This window comes from Phalacrocorax aristotelis, chromosome 3, assembly GCF_949628215.1.
Source record: "Phalacrocorax aristotelis chromosome 3, bGulAri2.1, whole genome shotgun sequence".
NCBI classification, from domain to species: Eukaryota; Metazoa; Chordata; class Aves; order Suliformes; family Phalacrocoracidae; genus Phalacrocorax; species Phalacrocorax aristotelis.
Window position 1 is genome coordinate 54,476,618 of NC_134278.1, and position 20,024 is coordinate 54,496,641.

At 41.5% G+C, this 20,024-nt stretch overlaps 2 protein-coding genes and 1 long non-coding RNA gene across 4 annotated transcripts in view; 2 read left to right on the plus strand and 1 right to left on the minus strand.

Annotated features, from left to right (window-relative positions):
- Positions 1-2,053, minus strand: part of FRK (fyn related Src family tyrosine kinase) — a 51,671-nt gene extending 49,618 nt beyond the window's left edge. Inside the window, exon 1 of the mRNA XM_075087482.1 lies at positions 1,121-2,053. Within this exon, the coding sequence (XP_074943583.1) occupies positions 1,121-1,551 (431 nt within the window). The 5' untranslated portion in view covers positions 1,552-2,053. The remainder of the gene's footprint in view (positions 1-1,120) is intronic.
- Positions 2,053-10,919, plus strand: LOC142054664 (uncharacterized). 2 transcript variants are annotated; one of them, XR_012659640.1, is made up of 4 exons: positions 2,053-2,209; positions 8,343-8,477; positions 9,321-9,385; positions 9,724-10,919. It is a non-coding gene; the product is annotated as an uncharacterized LOC142054664 (long non-coding RNA). The 2 variants fall into 2 exon arrangements; XR_012659641.1 differs by lacking the exon at positions 2,053-2,209 and adding an exon at positions 2,232-3,232.
- A 6,787-nt stretch (positions 10,920-17,706) lies between these two features.
- The window catches only part of NT5DC1 (5'-nucleotidase domain containing 1), a 150,927-nt gene continuing 148,609 nt past the window's right edge, over positions 17,707-20,024 (plus strand). Inside the window, exons 1-2 of the mRNA XM_075087481.1 lie at positions 17,707-17,889; positions 19,906-19,997. Coding sequence (XP_074943582.1) covers positions 17,797-17,889; positions 19,906-19,997 — 185 coding nt within the window. The 5' untranslated portion in view covers positions 17,707-17,796. The remainder of the gene's footprint in view (positions 17,890-19,905; positions 19,998-20,024) is intronic.

The following is a 20,024-nucleotide window of genomic DNA, read 5'->3' on the forward strand; positions in this document are numbered from 1 at the left end:
TTAGAGAGGAATCTTACAGTTGCCCTAAGATGCCTCTAGTACAACTCAATAGCCGATAAAAGACTGGCATAATGATATCTGAGCCAATTTTCCTGGCCCCTGGCCATACAGTGGGCAGATCAGATTGGAGATGATGTTTCAGATCCAAATGAGATTTAACTGAAAAGCTTCAACATCATCCCTCTAAAGTCAACATTAATTCTGAGACTAATAATAAATGCCATTTCTGGTGTCTCTTTCCACACTGATAATTTTTGCCAAACCATACCTCTGGAACTTCAGTCAGACCTATTTCAGCAAATGCTGCCTCTAACTGCAACACATAAGTAACTCTGCATCCCAGGCTGACTCAGACCTTACTCATCCTCACTAGGGAGCCAAGTAACTGATTTTGTGTGATTTCTACTCTAGCTCAGAATATTAAATAAGACCAGACATGTTTTGAAGGCACAGAAAAACATGGGGTCATAATTAAACTCTGTGAAAGTTTAACAAATTCAGTTTGTACTCTGTTGCTATATCCACTCTTCTGCCCTTTGCATACTTACTCCATTTAAGTTTGTCCTGAGAGTAGAGATTTGTTTCCAAAGAAGAAACAAATAATGTAGAGGGAAAAAAAAAAGCTTATCTGTTAGAGACTCATCCATCATTTGTAAGGAGATGTAGAGGTGTAAGGGTAGCTTCCTAAAACTCTGATTAATTGATAACTTTGCAGCTGGTTAGGCTGAGTGCTGTTTGGGGCAGGGTTCATATCTTTTCTCTCTCTGGGAAGCATCTGACACACACTTGCTGTCATACAAATAAAAACAACGAACCACCACAGTGGTAACCAACCTGAAATTTCCAGATGCTTCTTAGGGAAGGTGATTAGGGTATATCAGCAGGGCAAATGACTTAAACCAAAACAAAACCCTCAACACGCTGCCTGTCATAATTGATTTTTTTGTGACCACCGTGCCTTTTCCTTGCACATGCTAACTAGTGCTATCACCGGTAGGACAACTGGAGGTTGAGTGTGGCAGGCTACTACTCAACAAAAGAAAAGGCCGTAACCTCCTGTCCCAAACCCATTTAACCTAACAGAAAACAGTCTGCAGTGTGCATTATGTGGGTTACTCACGGCTCAGCTTCGATGCTCTGGTCAGCAGCTATGTAGTTGGCAGGGATGTAGCCCTGGAGCTTGCGGCCAGGATGGAATGACCCTGTTGGCAGGAGGAGCCTAGCATACCACCAGCCCTCGTGGGATGCATCCAGCACTTCAAGCTTATCCCCAGCTCGGAAGCTCAAGTCCTCCTCAGTGCGAGCCTCATAGTCAAAGAGTGCCACAAACCTGCAAGTATTCACCAGATGTTGGCCAGGCAGTGGAGGTAAAGGTTTCTCTTTTATCTTACTGTCTCCATCTTTCTGGCTTGCTTGTAAGTCATGCCTTACCACAGCAAGGTTGGCAAAGACTTGGCCAACTTTCTCATCCTGCTCACCGTCTCCCCCTGAGAATAAGCACGGGATGTAGGGCTCCAAACAGGCACAGTGCTTCTGACAAAAGTTTCCCATCCTGTTCTTTGTGCCTTCCTCTGCTTCTGCTTTTCTTTTGCTTTTTCCAGTTGTGATACCCTTAGACCAATTTTTGCACCATCAACATTTTAGCTTTTTGCAGGATTTCTTCTCCCCCTCCTTCTTTAGCACAAAATGAAACAACCCTGGGCACAGCTGGAAGCTCCTCTCTGTGCCCCACTGAGAGCTCACTACAGGCAGCTCCTGGATCGGGAGTGAAAGCCGAGTATCCAAGTGCCAGAGCACATGTGGAGGGAATTTCTCACTTCCTCTTCGGAACAGGAAAACAACAACAGCTGCGCTAGGCTGGCCTCTGGGAACAATGGAGGATCTTCTCCCACAGCAAAACAATAAAGTCAGAACATCTAGCAGGGGAGGCTTCTCAGCTCTTACCGCTTGGGATGGGTGTTTTCTTATCTCAGATGGAGTCCTGTCATATGATCAGCAGTGAATGTCTGTAAGGTCTGTCGTGGTAATGATTAACCAAGCTGACCTGCCTGTTTCCTTAGCAGTCTCTGATGTGGACGGCTTGAATATTTCTTTTTATTTCCTGGTTTGCACTGGTTTCAGTTTTCAGGGGGAAACCTTGGCTCACCCAAGGCCAGCAGACGCCCTCACCTGGAGAGCACCTGTGGCTTCTGCCCTCCCTCACACCCAGGTACTTTCCCCTGCTGAGCACCCACCTTTCAAACCAGTCCTCTGGTTTTTATTTTTTTTTTTTTGTTTGGTTTGGGTTTTTTTTTTGTGGCGGGGGAGGGGGTCTGAGTTTGGCACTTCTTATAAGGAAAAAATAAATATATGGGGCTTACAGCAATACAGTAATAGATTCTCATTTATTCCTTATTCTGTATTTTAAGGAAAAAAAGGCACTAGCCAAAATATTGCTATAGGTAGTCAGCTGATTATACCAATCACCTAGATTGGCTGCCTTCCAGGCACCAAGTAAGCCAATGAAACTAAGCTGACCAGTATGTTCCCATTTCTAAAGCACCTATAACCTAGCATACAGACCAAGCACAGGTATCTGGATACTGCTGTGCCAAAGCAGCCTGGAGAGACATCTGCCACATCCCAGCAGTGCAGCCCAAGCTTTATAGCACCTGGAAGTCACCACAGCCTGGGGCACGTGTAATGCTTGGAGCAGGAGCAGGAATTACAGGAGATAGCCTGTTTTCACCATGTGGTGGCGTTTCAGTAAGAGGCAAACTCTTACAGATAAGAGGTCAATCAAAACATGGACCTATAGCTCTATAGCTTCCTGGTGATAAAGACAACTGCCTCCTTTTTTTTTTTTTCTTTTCATCAGGAATAACTGCTACTGCTATTTTTCTAAACCATTCATACATGTGTCTCAGCTCCATTTACGGTTGCTGACTTCTGTTTCTTTGATCTACTAGAAAAAAAAAATTAATAACTTAGAAACCAAAGCCACTTGTTTTCACCATGTCTCTCAATCAGTTATTTGAATGAGGCCAGTGGCACAGGCAGAAGCCTAGTGATGGACTAGGGACTGCACGGTAAATGAAAGAAGTCTCCACTGAAAGTTTATCACCATCAGGTGCATCTCCACTGAAGAGGGGTGGGTAACTGCTTTGTTACTCCCCTTCTGCAATGCTGCAAAAGAAACAGAATAAAGAAGAAAGTACCGTACACATTAAGTGATCGCTACACCTCATAATCTGTAAGTGAAGCCTTTGGGTCTGATCAAAAAATGGCATGTGATTTTGCAGATTATGAGAATTGTAATTAGTTTACAAAGCATCACTGCAGATGATTATCACAGCAATTATTAATCACTACCTAGATCAATAAGAACAGAGATGTACAAGAGATATTTACTTTTCTTAGGACTGATGGACAATATCCAAAGTCAGGAAAGGCCTGGGCTGAAAAAGAAACTATCTTCATTAGTCTTGCTTCAAGAATTATCTACATTTACTGAAACCAGAGAATATTAGAAAAGATGTATTAAATAATCTGGTTTTTTCAATTTGCATATTTGATAGTTTTCCTGTAATGGTTTGTGGTTCTGGCAACTTGGGTGTTAATCTGGCAAAGATTTGCACACACACTTACTGCACAGAATAGTTTCATCGTGACAGTGGAGCTACTTACATTGTACAGAATCAATCTCATGCACAGCTCTTTTCAGGATCAAGGCCCATCTTTACACGCAAGTACCAATATACATACACATTAGGAAGCACACTGCATTCACTGAGACCACTCAGACAAATATTTGTAATTGTTGCTAGAATGGCTTTAAGCCTACAAATGTTTGTGTGTATGAATACCTTATATTAAATAAACCCAGGCATTAAATTCATCTTCTCTCCCAATTTATGCCTCTGCTCAGCTTTAGAAGACCAGAAAGACTTTTGCTCGAAGCAATCAATATCTATAAATCAGATTACTTTCCTTCCCACCAACTCTTCAGGATCAGTTCTATTTATGAAACAAGCAGACTTTAACAAACAGCCATTAAATTCATTAGTCAGATTTAAAACTCTCCTCAAAAAGAGAGAGGAGTGGGGTTGCTGAGAACTGCTGAGCAGATTCCCAAGCCTACGTGGGGCAAGACTGTGGCTGAGCTGTGGTGGCCACATTGCAGCAGTGCCTCTGCAAGGGTCTCTGTTCCCATCCTGGTGACTTTACTGAGGATCCTCTGCATTTCTGAAAAAAAGCAGTGCTCTTTATGTTTTAGAGACTATATAATTTTATCACAGTTAAGAAAAAAGAAGAAAATGTAATAAAAATGTACTTGCTGGCTTTACTGAAAAAAAAAAAAAATCTGATAAATTCCATAATCCTAATTTTCATGCTCACAGTTTGGAACAAATGACGACAATCATCTATATTAAGGGGCTCTTCAATATGAAGTATTGTCCAAGCCCTCTGCATTGGTATTACATAAAATTTAACAGGATAATCCTTGCAGCACCTATTTCTGGGCTTAATGTAGTTCTTTTGCCTTGCATCCCACTGTTTTCTTTTTGCAAAAGGAGGCCAAACAGATCTGTGTTGCTTACTGGCCTTCTGTACCTTTACTTAATTTGTTTTGGAGACTGAGTGTCAAAACAGAAATTGTCCAAATAAATAAGCTACTGGATGTAACGTGACTGTGAAAGACTTAATCAGATATATTGATGAGTTTTATTAGCAAAAATGCTTTGAGAAGGACAGAAGAGTCTCACCACGTTCTTACATCCAGCAATAGCTAGGGAGAAAGATTAATTTATTATGACCAGAATAGCACATTTATGGTATGGATACTGAAATCTCATATTCTGGTCCCTATACTATTGAAAAAATCATTAATATTGCAAGTAGTTTCTTGACATATGCAACACCTTAAAACAAAGATGGATCATTTACAATCTGTGTCTGACAGGATCATATAAACTTGGATTTTAGAAAAGGAACCAAATCTATTCAACCAAGTAGTACTTTCCCCCTTCAAATTAGGTAATTCCCCACTGCTTTTAAAGTGTATTTCCTTGTTGCATAAAGAAAGAAGTCCACACTGATGCTATAGGTTTGAGGATGACAGATATCTGAAGTTACTTTTAATATTCTGTATGTTGCTTACAAAGTGCTGTATAAGTAAGACTCTTGCAAGGAACCTTACCCCTGCTTAAAGGATTAATTTGCAGTCTTCTAAATCCATTAAATCAAATTCTAATTAACTTGAAGTCAATATTCTTTAGGCTTTGTTTATTCTACAAAACAATCATGTTTAAGCATGGTGGTGAAACATATTTCTCTTAGTTGCCTGAATGGACAGAAAAACAACATGTTAATATGGTATGTTTTAGCAAGCCCAGCACAAACCTAATCTGCAACACTGATATTAATTGAAGTGCTCTTGGAATGAGGTAATGTTCTTAGTATGAGGTACTGCTCTGCAGGCATTAAGGTATCAGACTGAGTCATACTAAGTAAGTACAGATAAGATTTGAATCCATAATATTTCAAAGGTCTTGTTTTGATAAAATTTGTATTTTGTTCCATGCGTTCAAAAACCACTTTGTATGAGTTTTCATTACAGATATTTCCTATGTTTATTGATTTGTATGTGCTCTGTATGGAACTATTGGTATAATTACATAAAACCTTAGAGTTTTAGAAAAAATGAACCCTCTGCCTCATAAATATGCCATTCCACATTTCAGAGACAGGGAGTGAACATCACTGAGCATCAAGCTTTGGTAGTGATGATACATGATGTTTGAAACCATTCCTCTGTGCCATGCAGAGAAGAATTACAGTCACAATGGTACTCTGCTGGGGGAAAAAAGAATATTCCAAGGGAATATCCACCAACAGTTTTTTTAAGAAATATGAGTCAGTTCAAAGTGGAAATTGAAAAATAGACTGTTTTTCTTAATAATAAGATGAGATCACAACAGAAACAAACATTTTCCTCTGCAATTTCTTCAAATTTTGTAAAGAGAAAAAAACTCCATGTGGGAAAATGAGAAAATAAAATATAAAATAAAAGAATAATAATTAAATAACATATGAAACTTCTGCCTGTAGTGCACTACATTTCCTACATTGTATAATCTTTTTGAAGTTAGTAGTTATACTGCTGCATCAATATATGCTAGTTTAAATATTTGACATAGTATCTCGCTTAGAAAAACTTCTTAATGTGTTATGATAAAGCAATTCAAATGTTCCAGCAAGTAAAGTATTCAGATAATATGATCTTTAAAGAAATTAGAAGAGAATGAATACTGCTCTGAATATGTGCTTGGGAAATAGTTTAAATTATTAAACATTTTAAAGTTGTGTTGTTTTCTTAAGGTAACAAATTGTAATGAAGCACAGTGATTTTTATATTATAGCTGTCTTTTCAGCTATATTACTTTCCACTTGCACATTAGAACGGAACACATTACCACCACTTTGCAGATTTTTTATAATCCTTTTAATCGGCACTTCCATTTTGTTTCTGTAATTTGCAAATTGCCATTCTTTTCAATGAAAATAAATTATGTGCGTAATTTTACTCTTGACAAAATTGTTTGCTCTTATTGATTAATCATGCTCCTGGTTTTATATGTTATCTTAAACCATAAATCCACAAAGACATAGAGTTATATTTGATTTGGCATTTTCCAAACTTAAATCTTTTGCATTTGTAATGAGAAAACTCTGGCTATTTATTTTCATAGGGCTGGTCCAATAATCCATCTCTGCTCTAGAAAGCATTAACAGTACATTTCAAGTGCTTCAGTGATGAGGGTTGCTTATTTATTAGCTAAATTTGGGCCTAAAAGAGGCTACATATGACAACAAATGAACACAGAGGAATAAGGCTCTGTCAAGGAGTGACAGAATAGAGGCTTTCTCTATTTGTTCAAACAATCAGATCTCACTCTGCATAAATTTAATGCGAGTTTTGCCATTATCTGCAATGGGACCAGACCTCAGCCATTATTTTTCATTTTATCGTCCATTATTCTAAATGATATACAGCACACACTGTTAAAAATTGTAAGTTAATTTGCTTTCTGTGAAGCAGCCTTTCTGAATAAAACCATGCTGTAGCTCTCTAAGGCATGAAAAATACTTCTAATTGAATCTATCTCTGGGTGGCAAAAAATATGGTAAGTGGATGACAAAGAATAATCAGCAAACATGACTTTGCCATTCTTTTAAGAAAATGTATTCCAAAACTGAAGCTGTTATGGATTGGGTTTAAATTTAGAAAATGTATATATTTATGAAGATTTTATGATGGGTCAACATAATTTCTCACATAACTCTATCAAAATCTGCATGCTATGCCGTGGATGACTTGTAAACATGATTTACCATCTTTATCTTCAGAAGTTGGAATTGCATCAAGAGAAGCAGATAAGTCCAAACACAGAGAAACAGAAAGGAACAGTGCATCAAAATCTGTACTCACTGTTTCACCTGTGAATGAAAGTGAGTTTTTTCCAAAAAATAAAATCAGCGCTCTCTCCTGACCTGTGCATGTAGGAAAGGCACCATCTTACAAGGAGCTAAAACTTACAATTAGAATATATTGAGATACCATATAAAGGAAAACATCTTTTTAATTACTTTAAATTACTGAAATATTACATGTAAAAACAGTAGGAAAACACTAGCTATTAATTTTAGAACAGAACAGAACAGAACAGAACAGAACAGAATAGAATAGAATAGAATAGAATAGAATAGAATAGAATAGAATAGAATAGAACAGAACAGTACTACTGGAAGGGACTTACAACGATGATCTAGTCCATCTGCCTGACTACTTTGGGGCTGATCAAAATTTAAAGCATGTTATTAAGGGCATTGTCCAAAGGCCTCTTGAACCCTGACAGGCTTGGGGCAACAGCCACCTCTCTAGGAACCCTGTTCCAGTATTTGACCACTCTCTTGGTAAAGAAATGGTTCCTAATATCCAGTTTAAACCTACCCTGGTGCAGCTTTGAACCATTCCCAAATGTCCTATCACTGGATACCGGGGAGAAGAGAACAGCGCGTCCCTCTCTACTCCCTTTTACTTTTATTCTTCCTGCTAGATAAACCATATTTATACAAATACCACCATATTACTGTAAATTGTGCAAACACTAGGATTTTATACAGCTAAAATCTCCCTGTAGGAAAAGGGCTGCGTCTATACTCAGTTCTTGTGGTTATATGAACCCTGTGCACTACCCATCCATCTTCCAGACTAGGTCTCCCTCTCTCCATGTATATTTTTTTATATAGTTGCCTACTGTTCTTTTCCCGTTTTGTTTCTGCTGTATCTTCCTTCAAAGGTATACAGTGAGATGCTATAAAAAGAACATGACCCAACATGGAAGATATTGTCTTTATGAACTGAAAGAAAGGCGATAGGAAGTGCCCCACAGCAACCTCAGGATGTGCACTTACATCTTTTCCATACCAAAATGGTAGGCAGAAAAGGAAGCTATAATCCTGGGTTTACTTCAAAATTCCATTGGGAAGCAGCAGCCAGGGCCTGTGTTAAACTCTGGAAACAATCTTAAACACCATAGCGTAACCACGACCAAGGGCACAACTGATTTAAAAACTGTTATCTTACCTACCCATCGTCAGAAGCATAGGTATAATCTGAGGGTCAGCAAATACCAATACTTAGGTGACTGATTTCTTATTTGATCCAGTATAAAGGGTCTTAAAATCATGCTTTTCTTATTCTGAAGTCAGTGACATTATACTCATTGGTGTAACTGAGCAGAATTGAATTTTTACCCTTAGTTAATGTATCATTACTTTTGTATCAGTTTTTGACACGTTTAGAATAGTCTTTATGTAAAGGTAAAGATGCAGTATGTGAACTTATTTCTTTACTATATTTCAGCATCAGTCTGACCTGTTTCCCATTTGTTCAAAATAGTTTCACAAATGAAACTGATGCAACTTGTCCTGCAAATACATATACTCTTCCTCTTCTTCCTTTCTTTTTGTATCTGTATTCTTCCCTCTGTCTCTCCTACTATCTTTTTTATATAGTTTCCTACCTGCCCTTTTTTTTCTGCTGTATCTTTCTCTCACAGATATGCAGTGAGATGCTGTACAAAGAACATTACTCCACATGCAAGACATGGTCTTTATAAACATAAGAAAGGGGATAGGAAGTAAGCACCTTTACTGAAACTCACTGTCAGTGAGCACTTGTGATACAGATTTCTGTTATTGTAGACAAAATAATTTGCTCTTCTTCTCTGACAAAATTTTCCCAAATTCATATTCCTCTGTCTTTGTTTCCACAGCTTTAAACCTCATCAGAATTCCTCCTCTACCTGAGAACAGCATGTGGCTCAACACAACAACATAGGTAAACGCAAACATCCTGTTTTCCTAAAAATAGAAGAGGTGGCTCTGACCTTTCTCACAGACTTTCATAGAAACAGAGTACAGATCTTTAAAAAGTTACATCAGCATGATGGAATCTTCTTGAGGCTTGGTATATAATTAGAGTTTTAGAATATATTTTTCTAGATCGCTTCCTTCATACCAAAATCCAGCATACTTTTTTTATCTTTTCATCAGATCATTACTAGACACTCTCTAGAGGCAGAAGCAGAACAGTAAATATCAAATGCAATTTATATTCAAAATAAGCTCTTATATTTGAGAGTTATAAGAATTACCATAAGCATTTTATTATTGCAGCCCCAAGGCACATCACCCTCAGTGTCCAGTATACTCAGCAATGAACACATACAGAAGAAAATATTTCTTAAATAGAAGATCAAACACTCCTTAAGGAAGATGACTTTTTGTTAAAAGAAGACAAAAACATTGATCTCTCTACTTGTCATGTATAATTTGATCTTGAAAATCCTAACACGGTGATGTTGGCGGGATCAAGTGTAGCCTGATGAAGTTTGCAGATAAGACCAAACAGAGCAGGTAAGTAGACACTCCAGAAGGGAGAGCTGCTCTACAGGAAGATCTGGATAGGCTGGAAGAGTGGGCCAGCAAGAACTTTATGAAGTTCAACAAGGACAAGTGTAAGGTCTTGCACCTGGGAAAACATAATCCAGGAGTGCAGCACAGGTTGGGATCCACCTGGCTGGAGAGCAGCTCTGTCGAAAGGGACCTGGGGGTCCTGGTGGACAGGAAGCTCAACATGAGTGAACAGTGCACTGCTGCAGCCAAGAAGGCCAACAGGATGTTGGGTTGCATCAAAAAGGGCATCACCAGCAGAGATAAAGAAGTCATTATCCCACTCTACTCAGCACTTGTCATGCCACACCTGGAGTACTGTGTACAGTTCTGGCCCCCTCCATACAAAAAGGATGTGGACAGGCTGGAAAGGGTCCAGAGAAGGGCCACCAAGACGACCAAATGAGTGACAAGCCTGCCATACGGGGATAGGCTGGGAGAACTGGGTTTGTTCAGCCTTGAGAAAAGGAGGCTCAGAGGGGATCTCATCACCGTGTACCAGTACTTAAGGGGTAGCTACAAAGAAGATGGAGACTCCCTTTTTACACGGAGTCACATGGAGAGGACAAGGGGGACTGGGCACAAGTTGCTTTTGGGGAGATTCTGATTGGACACCAGAGGGAAATTTTTCACATTGAGGACAGTCAAGCATTGGAATAATCTCCCCAGGGAAGTGGTTGACTCGGCCCACATTGGACACTTTTAAGATTTGGCTGGACAGGGTGCTGGGCCATCTTGTCTAGTCTGCGCTCTTCCTAGAAAAGTTGGACTAGATGATCCCTGAGGTCCCTTCCAACCTGTGATTCTGTGATTGTAATGAATTAAGTAACTTGTATCTTACTTTGAAAGCACAAATTGCTGTGTTACATTACTGTGGCTTCATTATTTCTGTACTCAGCCCTAGCAGGGCCAAAACTGGAGCAACATGTCCAGGAAAAAAAATACATGGACCAATTTGATAATAAATGAGTGATGTATGAGTATTATCTAGACTGAAAATGAAAGATAAACAGGCTCAAAACCACTCATCCTTTAAGGACCTTAAATAACTAAACAAAAAGAGTCTGTGGGAAAATATACAGTAGCAGCCTTCAAATATATAGAAGACTGGTGTGCAATGACGTGGTTCTCATATCTGCTAGGAATAGGACATGACATAAGGAAAAAAGATGCATTAGAGCAACAGAGTGTTTTGGCATGGAAGTGGATAGAAAACTCAAACTGTTCTGTGCATAAAGACTCTTAAACACTGGAAGGAATTGCCTCAGTGGCCCTTTGGTCCTTTTAAAGAAGTTAGACAACTGACTATTAGGGATGTTTGCAGTCAGGTTGATCCTGCCCCAGGGCAAGAAGATTACTGTCTTTAGGTCCTTCCTATTTCTGTTATCTTCTAGTTTTAGAGTTGTGGTATTTCCCACTGGCTGTTCGATAGCTCTGTTCCTTTGTGCAGACTGTGTATTGAGATACACCAGATCCATCTTTTATTCAATCATTAGCAAGTGTCAGGCTTGAAATGAAAGCCTATAACCTACTTGAATAACTCAAATCCTCAGAATGTCTGAATCAGACATATTCCAATGTTACTCATAAAGCAATCGAAGCCATAAGCAACTAAGTTATCTGCACATGAATATGCCATGAATGAATGGGAAATGAGGACTGAGAACTTAGGAGTCCTACTCTGGATTTTATGCTTAAAATTGTAAAAATAAAATAATGGTATGTTCAAAAGAAGCTATAGAAGAAAAAAGGCAGCGTCCCATAGATCATAGGAACTGGCCAGTTCTCCCACCATAAAACACATACAGGTCTACCCTGGAAGTATAGCTTCCCAAAAAGTCCATATTTCCAGTACAATTTCTTTTAACTAAATGTAGCACCCATCCAGCTCAGAAAGAAAAGTCTTTCAAAGTACCTTTAGACAACTATTCAGAGTTTTAAAATATATACTCACTAATACTCACTAAAGGTCCAGCAACCAGTCTTGGCTATTAATCACCCTGACGAAATCATTGATTTTCATTTCCTTCTTTCATGTTTCGTGGGAACAGCCCGAGTTAGATTACAAGATCTGAGAGAGGTGATAAGGACAATAAGCAGGCTTTTGAGACATTCTGAGCACCTGGTGGATTACTGTCTATTTAACCTTTTAATGAACTCTTGGGTTTTGTTTTGGGAATCTTGCCTCTTTAGCAGTATGAGTCTCATTTCTATGCTGGTGAGACAGAGAATGTAACCAATATAGCACTGAGGTGCCAGATGTAAACAGATGTCCCACTCCCAGCAGGATGCTATAAATTGTATGTGCATGATTCTACTGAAAAAGTCAGTGTCCATATTTTGTGCCATATAAAAAGGCTACTAAACAATCCAATAAACAGTAAAACTTCTGAAATTGCTAGAATTTAATCAAATCTTAAATCCTGATCAATAGTCAAGAATGTTCGCTGGGCTTCTCTGCCTAGTAACAAGGCACCCCGTGTCACAGAGGGATGCCTTGAAGATTACGTAGTATTTTGCTCATGTGTTAAAGGTCTGCTAAAGAAATAGTAAGTGCTAGTGACTGTTTTTCAAAGCAAATATATTCTTGACAGCTTTCATTCTCTCACAGAGAACCAGGTTGTCCTTGAAATGAATTAGTGTGGTTAGATCTATGCTTACTAATGCATCACTGTAGTAAGTCAGAGGCCTGCTTCTGTATATTCTTAGCTCATTCCTCTGATGGTTCCTAAACAAGTGTTTTCTTCTAAATGTCCTACACTTAAAAAAACAGAACCTAATCCTGCAATCCTGTTTAACTGTAAACATGTGAAGAATCCCATTGAAAGTACAATTTAATGCAAAATCCCAGAAACATGTGTTGTACCTCTGTGACAACCACTGATGACTACTAGAGAGTTTTTCTTTCAAGCTGGGATTGCAGGGTCAGGGAAGAACCTAGCTTTATGCTCCCTAGGCCCTTTGAGGTCAATAGGTGCAGCATCCTTACACCAAAACAACCGCGTTGTATTTGAATCTGGTTATTGATCCATCTCTTAGAGAGGAAGCAGAAGGGTAGTGGTGCTGGTCAGGATACAGGTCAGCAATTGCCTGTAGGTGGGAGCTGTGGCAGCACCAAAAGGGCTAATACATGGGTCTACCTGATGCGGGAGTGAAGTTAGAGCAACAGCAGCATTTGTCTGGGGGCTAAAGCCAGCCTGCAGGATAAGGGGGACTCTCAGGAGACATATATGCAGAGCTCCCTGAGACAGGCCAGTTGGGTGAGTGTGAGATGCGGGCTCTGTCCTCCTGTCAGTCCGGGATGGAAGTAACAGTTCTCAGATGGGGGAGTTTGTGCTGTGAAGAACAGGGCATTATCCCAGGGAGGAGAGCAGGCATCATGCTTCGTGGGGATGGAGGTACTCTGTCAGTGCAGGATAGGGATGCTGGGCTGTGAAGCACTCTTCCACCTCTGCATTGAACAACTTCATAGGTTTAAAAGCTAAATCAAATGAAAACCTGACGTTCTAGCTCTTAACAGTATGCTAAAATAAAATATGTAAAAAAACCCAAACAACACATTTTCTTTTGACTTATTCTACTTCAAAAGTATTTTCATTTGTTTTTAAAAAGAAGCAGGAAAAAATCTAGAATGTTCTGAGCTTACTTTTACGCATGAAGGTGTTACTTGTCTAAAATGAAAATGCTTCATGTTTGTTCTAATCCTTATTTTATTTTCACATACCACTACTGTGTACTGTCCCGTAGCGGTATGAGGGACCCTTTCCTTTTTTTAACTAAACCCTTATAATCTTTGCCGATACAGGCAAATGGCTCCAACTGCACAGCTGGGACAAAACACAGCTGACAAAGTCAACTCACACAGCCTTAGGAAAACAAAATCGAAGTTTAAGGAAAGTAAAATAGATTAAGGTGCCGATGATTCGAAGTTAACTTGCAGGGAGGCTCCATTGTATTGTAATGCTGCCCTCTTAAGGACAAAGAAAGCGAGGAGCTGGAGTCCCTGTCTTGGTCAGAGGCCTACAGCTTCTGTGTGACAGCTAAGATTTATTTGAGGAATTTTGACATGGTTTTCGCGCCTTTATGTATGTTACTGCATTCTGTTATGTTCCTCTCGCCCTCCAGGGCATGTTAGTACACTCCTGCGCTCTAAATCTACACAGTGGTAGGAGCCTCTTCTGCGCGGAAAGCAGGCATGAGGCACGATGAGAACTAAAACGCTGCTTTGCACATCTATAAAAGGCTTTGATGCTTCAGATCTCGCACTTCACGCATGTCTCCTGCAGGTTGCTGAATGGGAGGGTGTGGAGCACAGGCAGTGCCCTGCCCTGTCCTGCCCACTCCGTGGGGATCTGTGTGCCCGCGGGCAGCCCTGGTGCCGAGCCACGCTGGCCAGGAGGGCTGCGGGCTGGGGGCTGCGGCAGGGAGCTCCCTCCGGGGGGGCTTTCAGCCCCAGCCTGTGGGATGCTGTGGCTGCATGAGGTGAGCCACACCGCAAGCATGACCAGTTAGAAATTTCACCTGTGAGGACAGGATTAACGATTTTTCCCAATGGATTACTACCACATATTTACAATATAAGAGTAATAATTGTGATGCATAAATTAACCATGGGGAAACCTAAATATTATCAGTGAAGACCTGATAGTCCAAAAGTTCAACCTCGGTTATGTGGACATCTCTGAGCGGCTCATGGTGCCATCAAACTTGAAAGACAGAGCTGAAAAAGCAGCCTGAAAGGATGCTGTTAACACATTCAGATAGTTCAGTTGTTACAGAGGATTTTGATTAAAGGCTGCTCCTTTCCGAGAAAGGCCCTAGAGCGGGATGTCAGTTTGTTTAAAGGACCCATGTGAAAGGAAGAAACTGAGACGAAGCAACACTTTTAAGACAAAAGAAATAAAATTTGGGGATTGTGTGCTGAAAGTAAACAGCCGAGACTTTCCTGTTATCAGGTTTGTGCTGTGAATGCTGAAGGTGAAGGTGATGTTCTCTCATTTATCTTCTCTTTTCCTAGAATTAAAAACCAATTCTCTTCATCAATATTTTTTATATTTCTTGTTGTCATACTTCTAATTTAATCTTCAGCTTAATGTACCTGAAATTTAACTTGCTGGATCTCTCCATTGGTAAGCATTATTCCTCACACAAAGTGGTTTAAGATTAAATATGATTAGTACTTTTGTGTTGTAAATTCTAAGACAGCATATAATACTGCCAATATAACTGCGCAGCACTCATAAAATCTGGATGCTCAAGATTACATTCAGCTGACAGTGAATACGGTGACCAGGGGGGTGGGCTAGATGACCTTTAAAGGACTCTTCCAACCCAAACCATCCTATGATTCTATCAATGAATCCATGATTTTCGGTATCTGCCCAGATATTTTAATACTATAGCGTGTTAAATTGGTTTTGTGGCAAGTTTTCGTATAAAATGTTTTATAGGCATAGCAAGAAAAGTTATGAGTTTAAAATGTCATAATCTAAACACAGTTTTGGAAGGTGCATGAGTCCTTGCGAGAAAAAGAAATATTTCTGGAATAAGACAGCGGTACAGATATAATCTGCAAGTCAGGCATACTTTAAGTTAACGTGAGGGTAGTGTGAAACAGCAGCTGTGGGTGAACTCTTGCACCTACTGAAGTCAATCAAAATTGTGGCCTTTGACTTCAGTGGGGCAGGAATTTGCTCCGTGTTTCCCAAAGCGAGCAGCTTTAGGAAGATAAAATTTCTTGGGCTCAGAGTTCCCAGGCTGCTGCCTCATCTTTATAGTTGTGATCCCTGTTGTGTGTGAGATCCTGGACGAATCTCTTTGTTTGCTCAGGTTTCATGCTTGTTAATTTGGAAAACATATACATGCATGCATATGTATGTATGTATTCAAGCATATATGCACATATGTATTTATTTAACATATATCTAAAACATATGTATGTATCATGTAGATCTAATTTATGGTATGTATATATAATGTATGGTGTATACAATATATATGGTGTGCACATATACACATACACAACAGCATTAAAAAGTATATTAATGTCTGTGGGAGATACTGAAAGCCTTAGAAAGAAGCTGCTATACAATAATCCGAGGTAAAATTACACAATCCATTTCTGTCTTGCTCTGACACCTTAAGTGCTCATCCTGTCCTACTATTAGCATTAGTGAATTTTATTACTAATTTCCTTGTATCTTCCTGTCTGGTCCATCTTCTAATCTGACACTGAACTTCTCTGTAGATTTTTTAAAATATGTGCGATAGGTCATCTTATTTAAATTTCTCTCATCTGTGTCTACCTGAGCATAGCAAATTGAATTTTAATATATAAGCACATTGTATCTCATTCAGCTATTTCGGTGTATTTCCAAAATGCTCTGGAATACTAAATTGTCATTGAGCCACCCTGCAAAAATCAAAACATAATTTGATATAATCCAAACATCATTATTTTCATATCATCAGAACTGCTGCTGTTGCACTGCTGCTATGGTTATGCACCCCAACTTTCCCACCTGTAAAGCACAACACAGCTGTGCAAAAGAAGGCAAGGCTGGAAAAGATGACTCGCATTAAATATGTCATAACAATTGCTCTCAATTCAAACACTTTTTACAGTATTCTATTTATAGCCATGTAAGAATGCGATTTATTTGCAGAGTAATTGAACTAGACTTTTTCATCTTCCGTGAATCAAAACAGTTTTGATGGTGTCGTTGGTCTACAGAGAGAAAAGAATTGCAGAGGGATGCGGAGGACCTGCATACAAGGCTGTCAAGCCCAGCTATTTAAGCATCCTGAATCTTAAGGGCACCCTTAACTAGACGCTCTATTCAAGTTCAACCAGAGAGAACAGAAATAAGTCGATGCAACTCTCATGTTTACTTTTCTCCAAACACGGGACTTCCTTTCAGACTGCACTTTCTATCTGTGCTACGGCGGTACTTGTTGGGCAGGTACCTATCAAAATACCCACGTGAGTATGTTAGCTGGAGGCAGGCCGCACTGTTCTTCTCGTTCCTCTTTTTGTTTGTTTGTTTGCGGGTTTTTTTGATTGCCAAAGCTGTCAAGAAATTAAAAGGCAGCTAGTTACCTGTAAGGTTTCGGTTCTTTTAACAGCTATGCACGTACTGTCGTTCACACCCTACGGGGACTTTGATAACGAAGCAGCCGCAGTGCTTGGCCGCTTGCATGAGAGGGCTCTCGGAAGCAGGGCCCTCCGCGGGCGGCACGGACCGGCCCTCCCCACGCCAGCCAGGGCTCGCTCCTTGTTCGCCTCCCCGCCGCGCCGGGCTCGCCACGTCTCAGCAAAGCCCCCTGCAGACGACTCGGATTCGGAAGGAACAGACCGGCCCTCCCGCCGAACAGCGGGCACGGTGCTGCGCCCCGCAGCAGCCCCGCGCGCCGCGCCCGTTACCCCGCGCGCAGCGCCTCGGCGGGAAGGGCACCTTTTTTAAATCCAAGCGCTTAAACAGGCCTCCGGCCTCCCGCCTCAGGCTCGCCTTTCCGCAGCCCGGTTTTCCTGCCAGGGGCTTCGGGGCGCAGCCCCCCTGGAAGGGACGGTCCCTTCGGCGAGGAGGCGACGCACCCAGTCGAGTCGAGCCCGGCCCGGCCCCGCCACCCCCCGGCCCCGCGCAGGTGAGGGCGGCCCCGCCGGGGCCGGGCGGGGCGGGGCGAGGGCGGGGGGGCTCCGCCCGCCGCGGGAAGCACCGCCCGCGCCCCTTCCTCCTCCTTCTCCTCCTCCTTCTCATCTTCCTCCGCCTGCCTCCCGGCGGCGGCGGCGGCTCGGCCATGCAGCAGTACTTCTCCCTGGCCGGCTGCGACGTGATGGGCTTCGACCTGGACCACACGCTCTGCCGGTACCACCTCCCGCAGAGTGCACGGGTGAGTGCGGGCCGGGCCGGCGCGGCGCGGTACGGCACGGCACGGCGCGGCACGGCCTGGGAGCCGCGGCCGGGGCCCCCCCGCTGCGCTCCGCTCCGCTCCCCGCCGCATGCCCAAGCGAAGGGGAAAGTGCCGGGGAGCGGGGCGGCGGGGCCGCGGGGGCCGGGACCCTCGAGCCTGCTGGCTCAGGTACCCCTGGGGAAACCTAGAAAGGGAAGAGAGACACGAGTGCGCGCCTCGCCGGCCGCTTCCTCAGCAGGCCTCTGCCCGAGCAAAGGGGCAGTCATGGCTCCTTCCTTGAAAATGGTGCCTCTTGAGAGCTTTCCGAAGTGTAGCGGCGCTGAGGGAGAGGGAGAGCCCCCTTTCCCCCCTGCTCCCACCAAGTCTGCAGATGCTGCAGGCAGAGCGAGGAGCCCGCAGCGCTTTCCAGAGGCGACCTTTGCAAACTTTCTGGTGCTTAAAATAAAACTGCGAGCATTAAGGGCACTCAGCATCTCTGGCTTAGCCCTGTTGTCCCTCACGGAGAGGAACTACTGTCATGTGCTGAGCCTTCTCGCCCTTGGCGCTTTTTTTTTCCCCCTGGCTGGAACGTTTTAAACTCCCTGATAGTATTTCACCGATTCGCCCTTCATTGTTGATGTCAGGACTTTGCCACGGAGTTACCTTGTGCCGTGGATGTTCATGGTGTCCCCCTCTCCCCTATTTTTTGCCTCCATGCACCTACAGTACATTTTGCACTGCACGGGACTCCTACATAGAAACAAATGTTTACGAGGTGTCCCTTTTATAAATAAGTATGTTTCGGTGCCTCCTTGTTGAAAAATTGCATTGCTTCCTTTAGCTATGAGTGACTTCCTGTAGAGAGGCATCTCTCTTACAAAAAAGGGTTCGGTAGTAGCAAGAGTTATAAAAAGCATGTGCTCTTAAGTTCCTGCTGGAGACTAAACAACTCTAGGCTTACCTTCTGTGTTCTTTCTGTTATGCCACATACATTGCCTCTTGCCTAGGCATGTTATTCTGGATAAGAGTTATGTCCAATGAAGGCAGACGTTAGACAATTGATAACTAGAAGAGTTTAAGAAAAAAAACAAACCAAAGCAGTGAACAAAATAGAGAAAAAAAAAAAGAGACTTTTACTAAATTTAGTTCATTCTTCTCACAGCACAGACAGATTGACACATGCCCACTGTATTATCCTTATCTATTGGAAATAAAAAATAGTTAAATGCTGACAGGCACAGCTGAAGATGCACTGTGCTCTTACTGAGTGTTGGCCTTCACATTAGTCTTAGATATTGTTCATATTCATTCCAAGAGCAGCTTTTGTAATTAAGAAAAAAAGGCCAGGGAACAGCTTTAATGAAAGAATAATGAGAAAAAGGGAGCAATTACTATTTTTGTATGGTCTTTAAGGACCTGGCAGCATCTACATAGACCATCTTGTACAACTTTACCAGCACATTATGTTAATAAATCACTGACTAATGTATTAGGCTTTAACAGTGTTCTTTCTGAACTTATAAATAATAAAAATTCACTTAGTAGTTGCCTGTTGCCTTCGAAGTATGTTCCTCTGGATACTTTTAAGATGTCCCCTAAGGGTAGTTACTGGTTCAGAAATCGCATGTTGAGTCTTGGTAACTGTGACAATTAAAATTTAAAATCAAAAAAAGCCTGGGGAGGGGAGAGTAGTGATTAGTCTTAGGTACTCACCATCTTGGTTTCCCAACCGCCTTGAAGCACAGGGACAGTAAGGTAGAATGCTGTAAACTTGGACCTGCTGGACATGTTGCACCAGAACTGTTCTGTGAGCATCTTGAGCTGTTTTCCAGCCATGGCAAAAACACCCCTAAGCATGATTTCCCAGTAGTGGAGGCAGTGGGCCTGGGCCCCTAGATCCCTGGTTTGACTTTGCTTAGGAGGCACTATCATTCACATCTTGCCACTTTCTAGGGAAGCAGTATCTTTGGTCTTACTTAATCAACGTAATTAATGCACTTCTTTTTTCATTTGTAGTTAATATATGATAGCTTTGCCCAGTATCTGGTAACGGAGAAGGGTTATGATAAAGACTTGTTGGCTCTAGCTCCAGACTGCTTAGACTTTTGGTGAGTATATTGAAAATAACAGAAGCT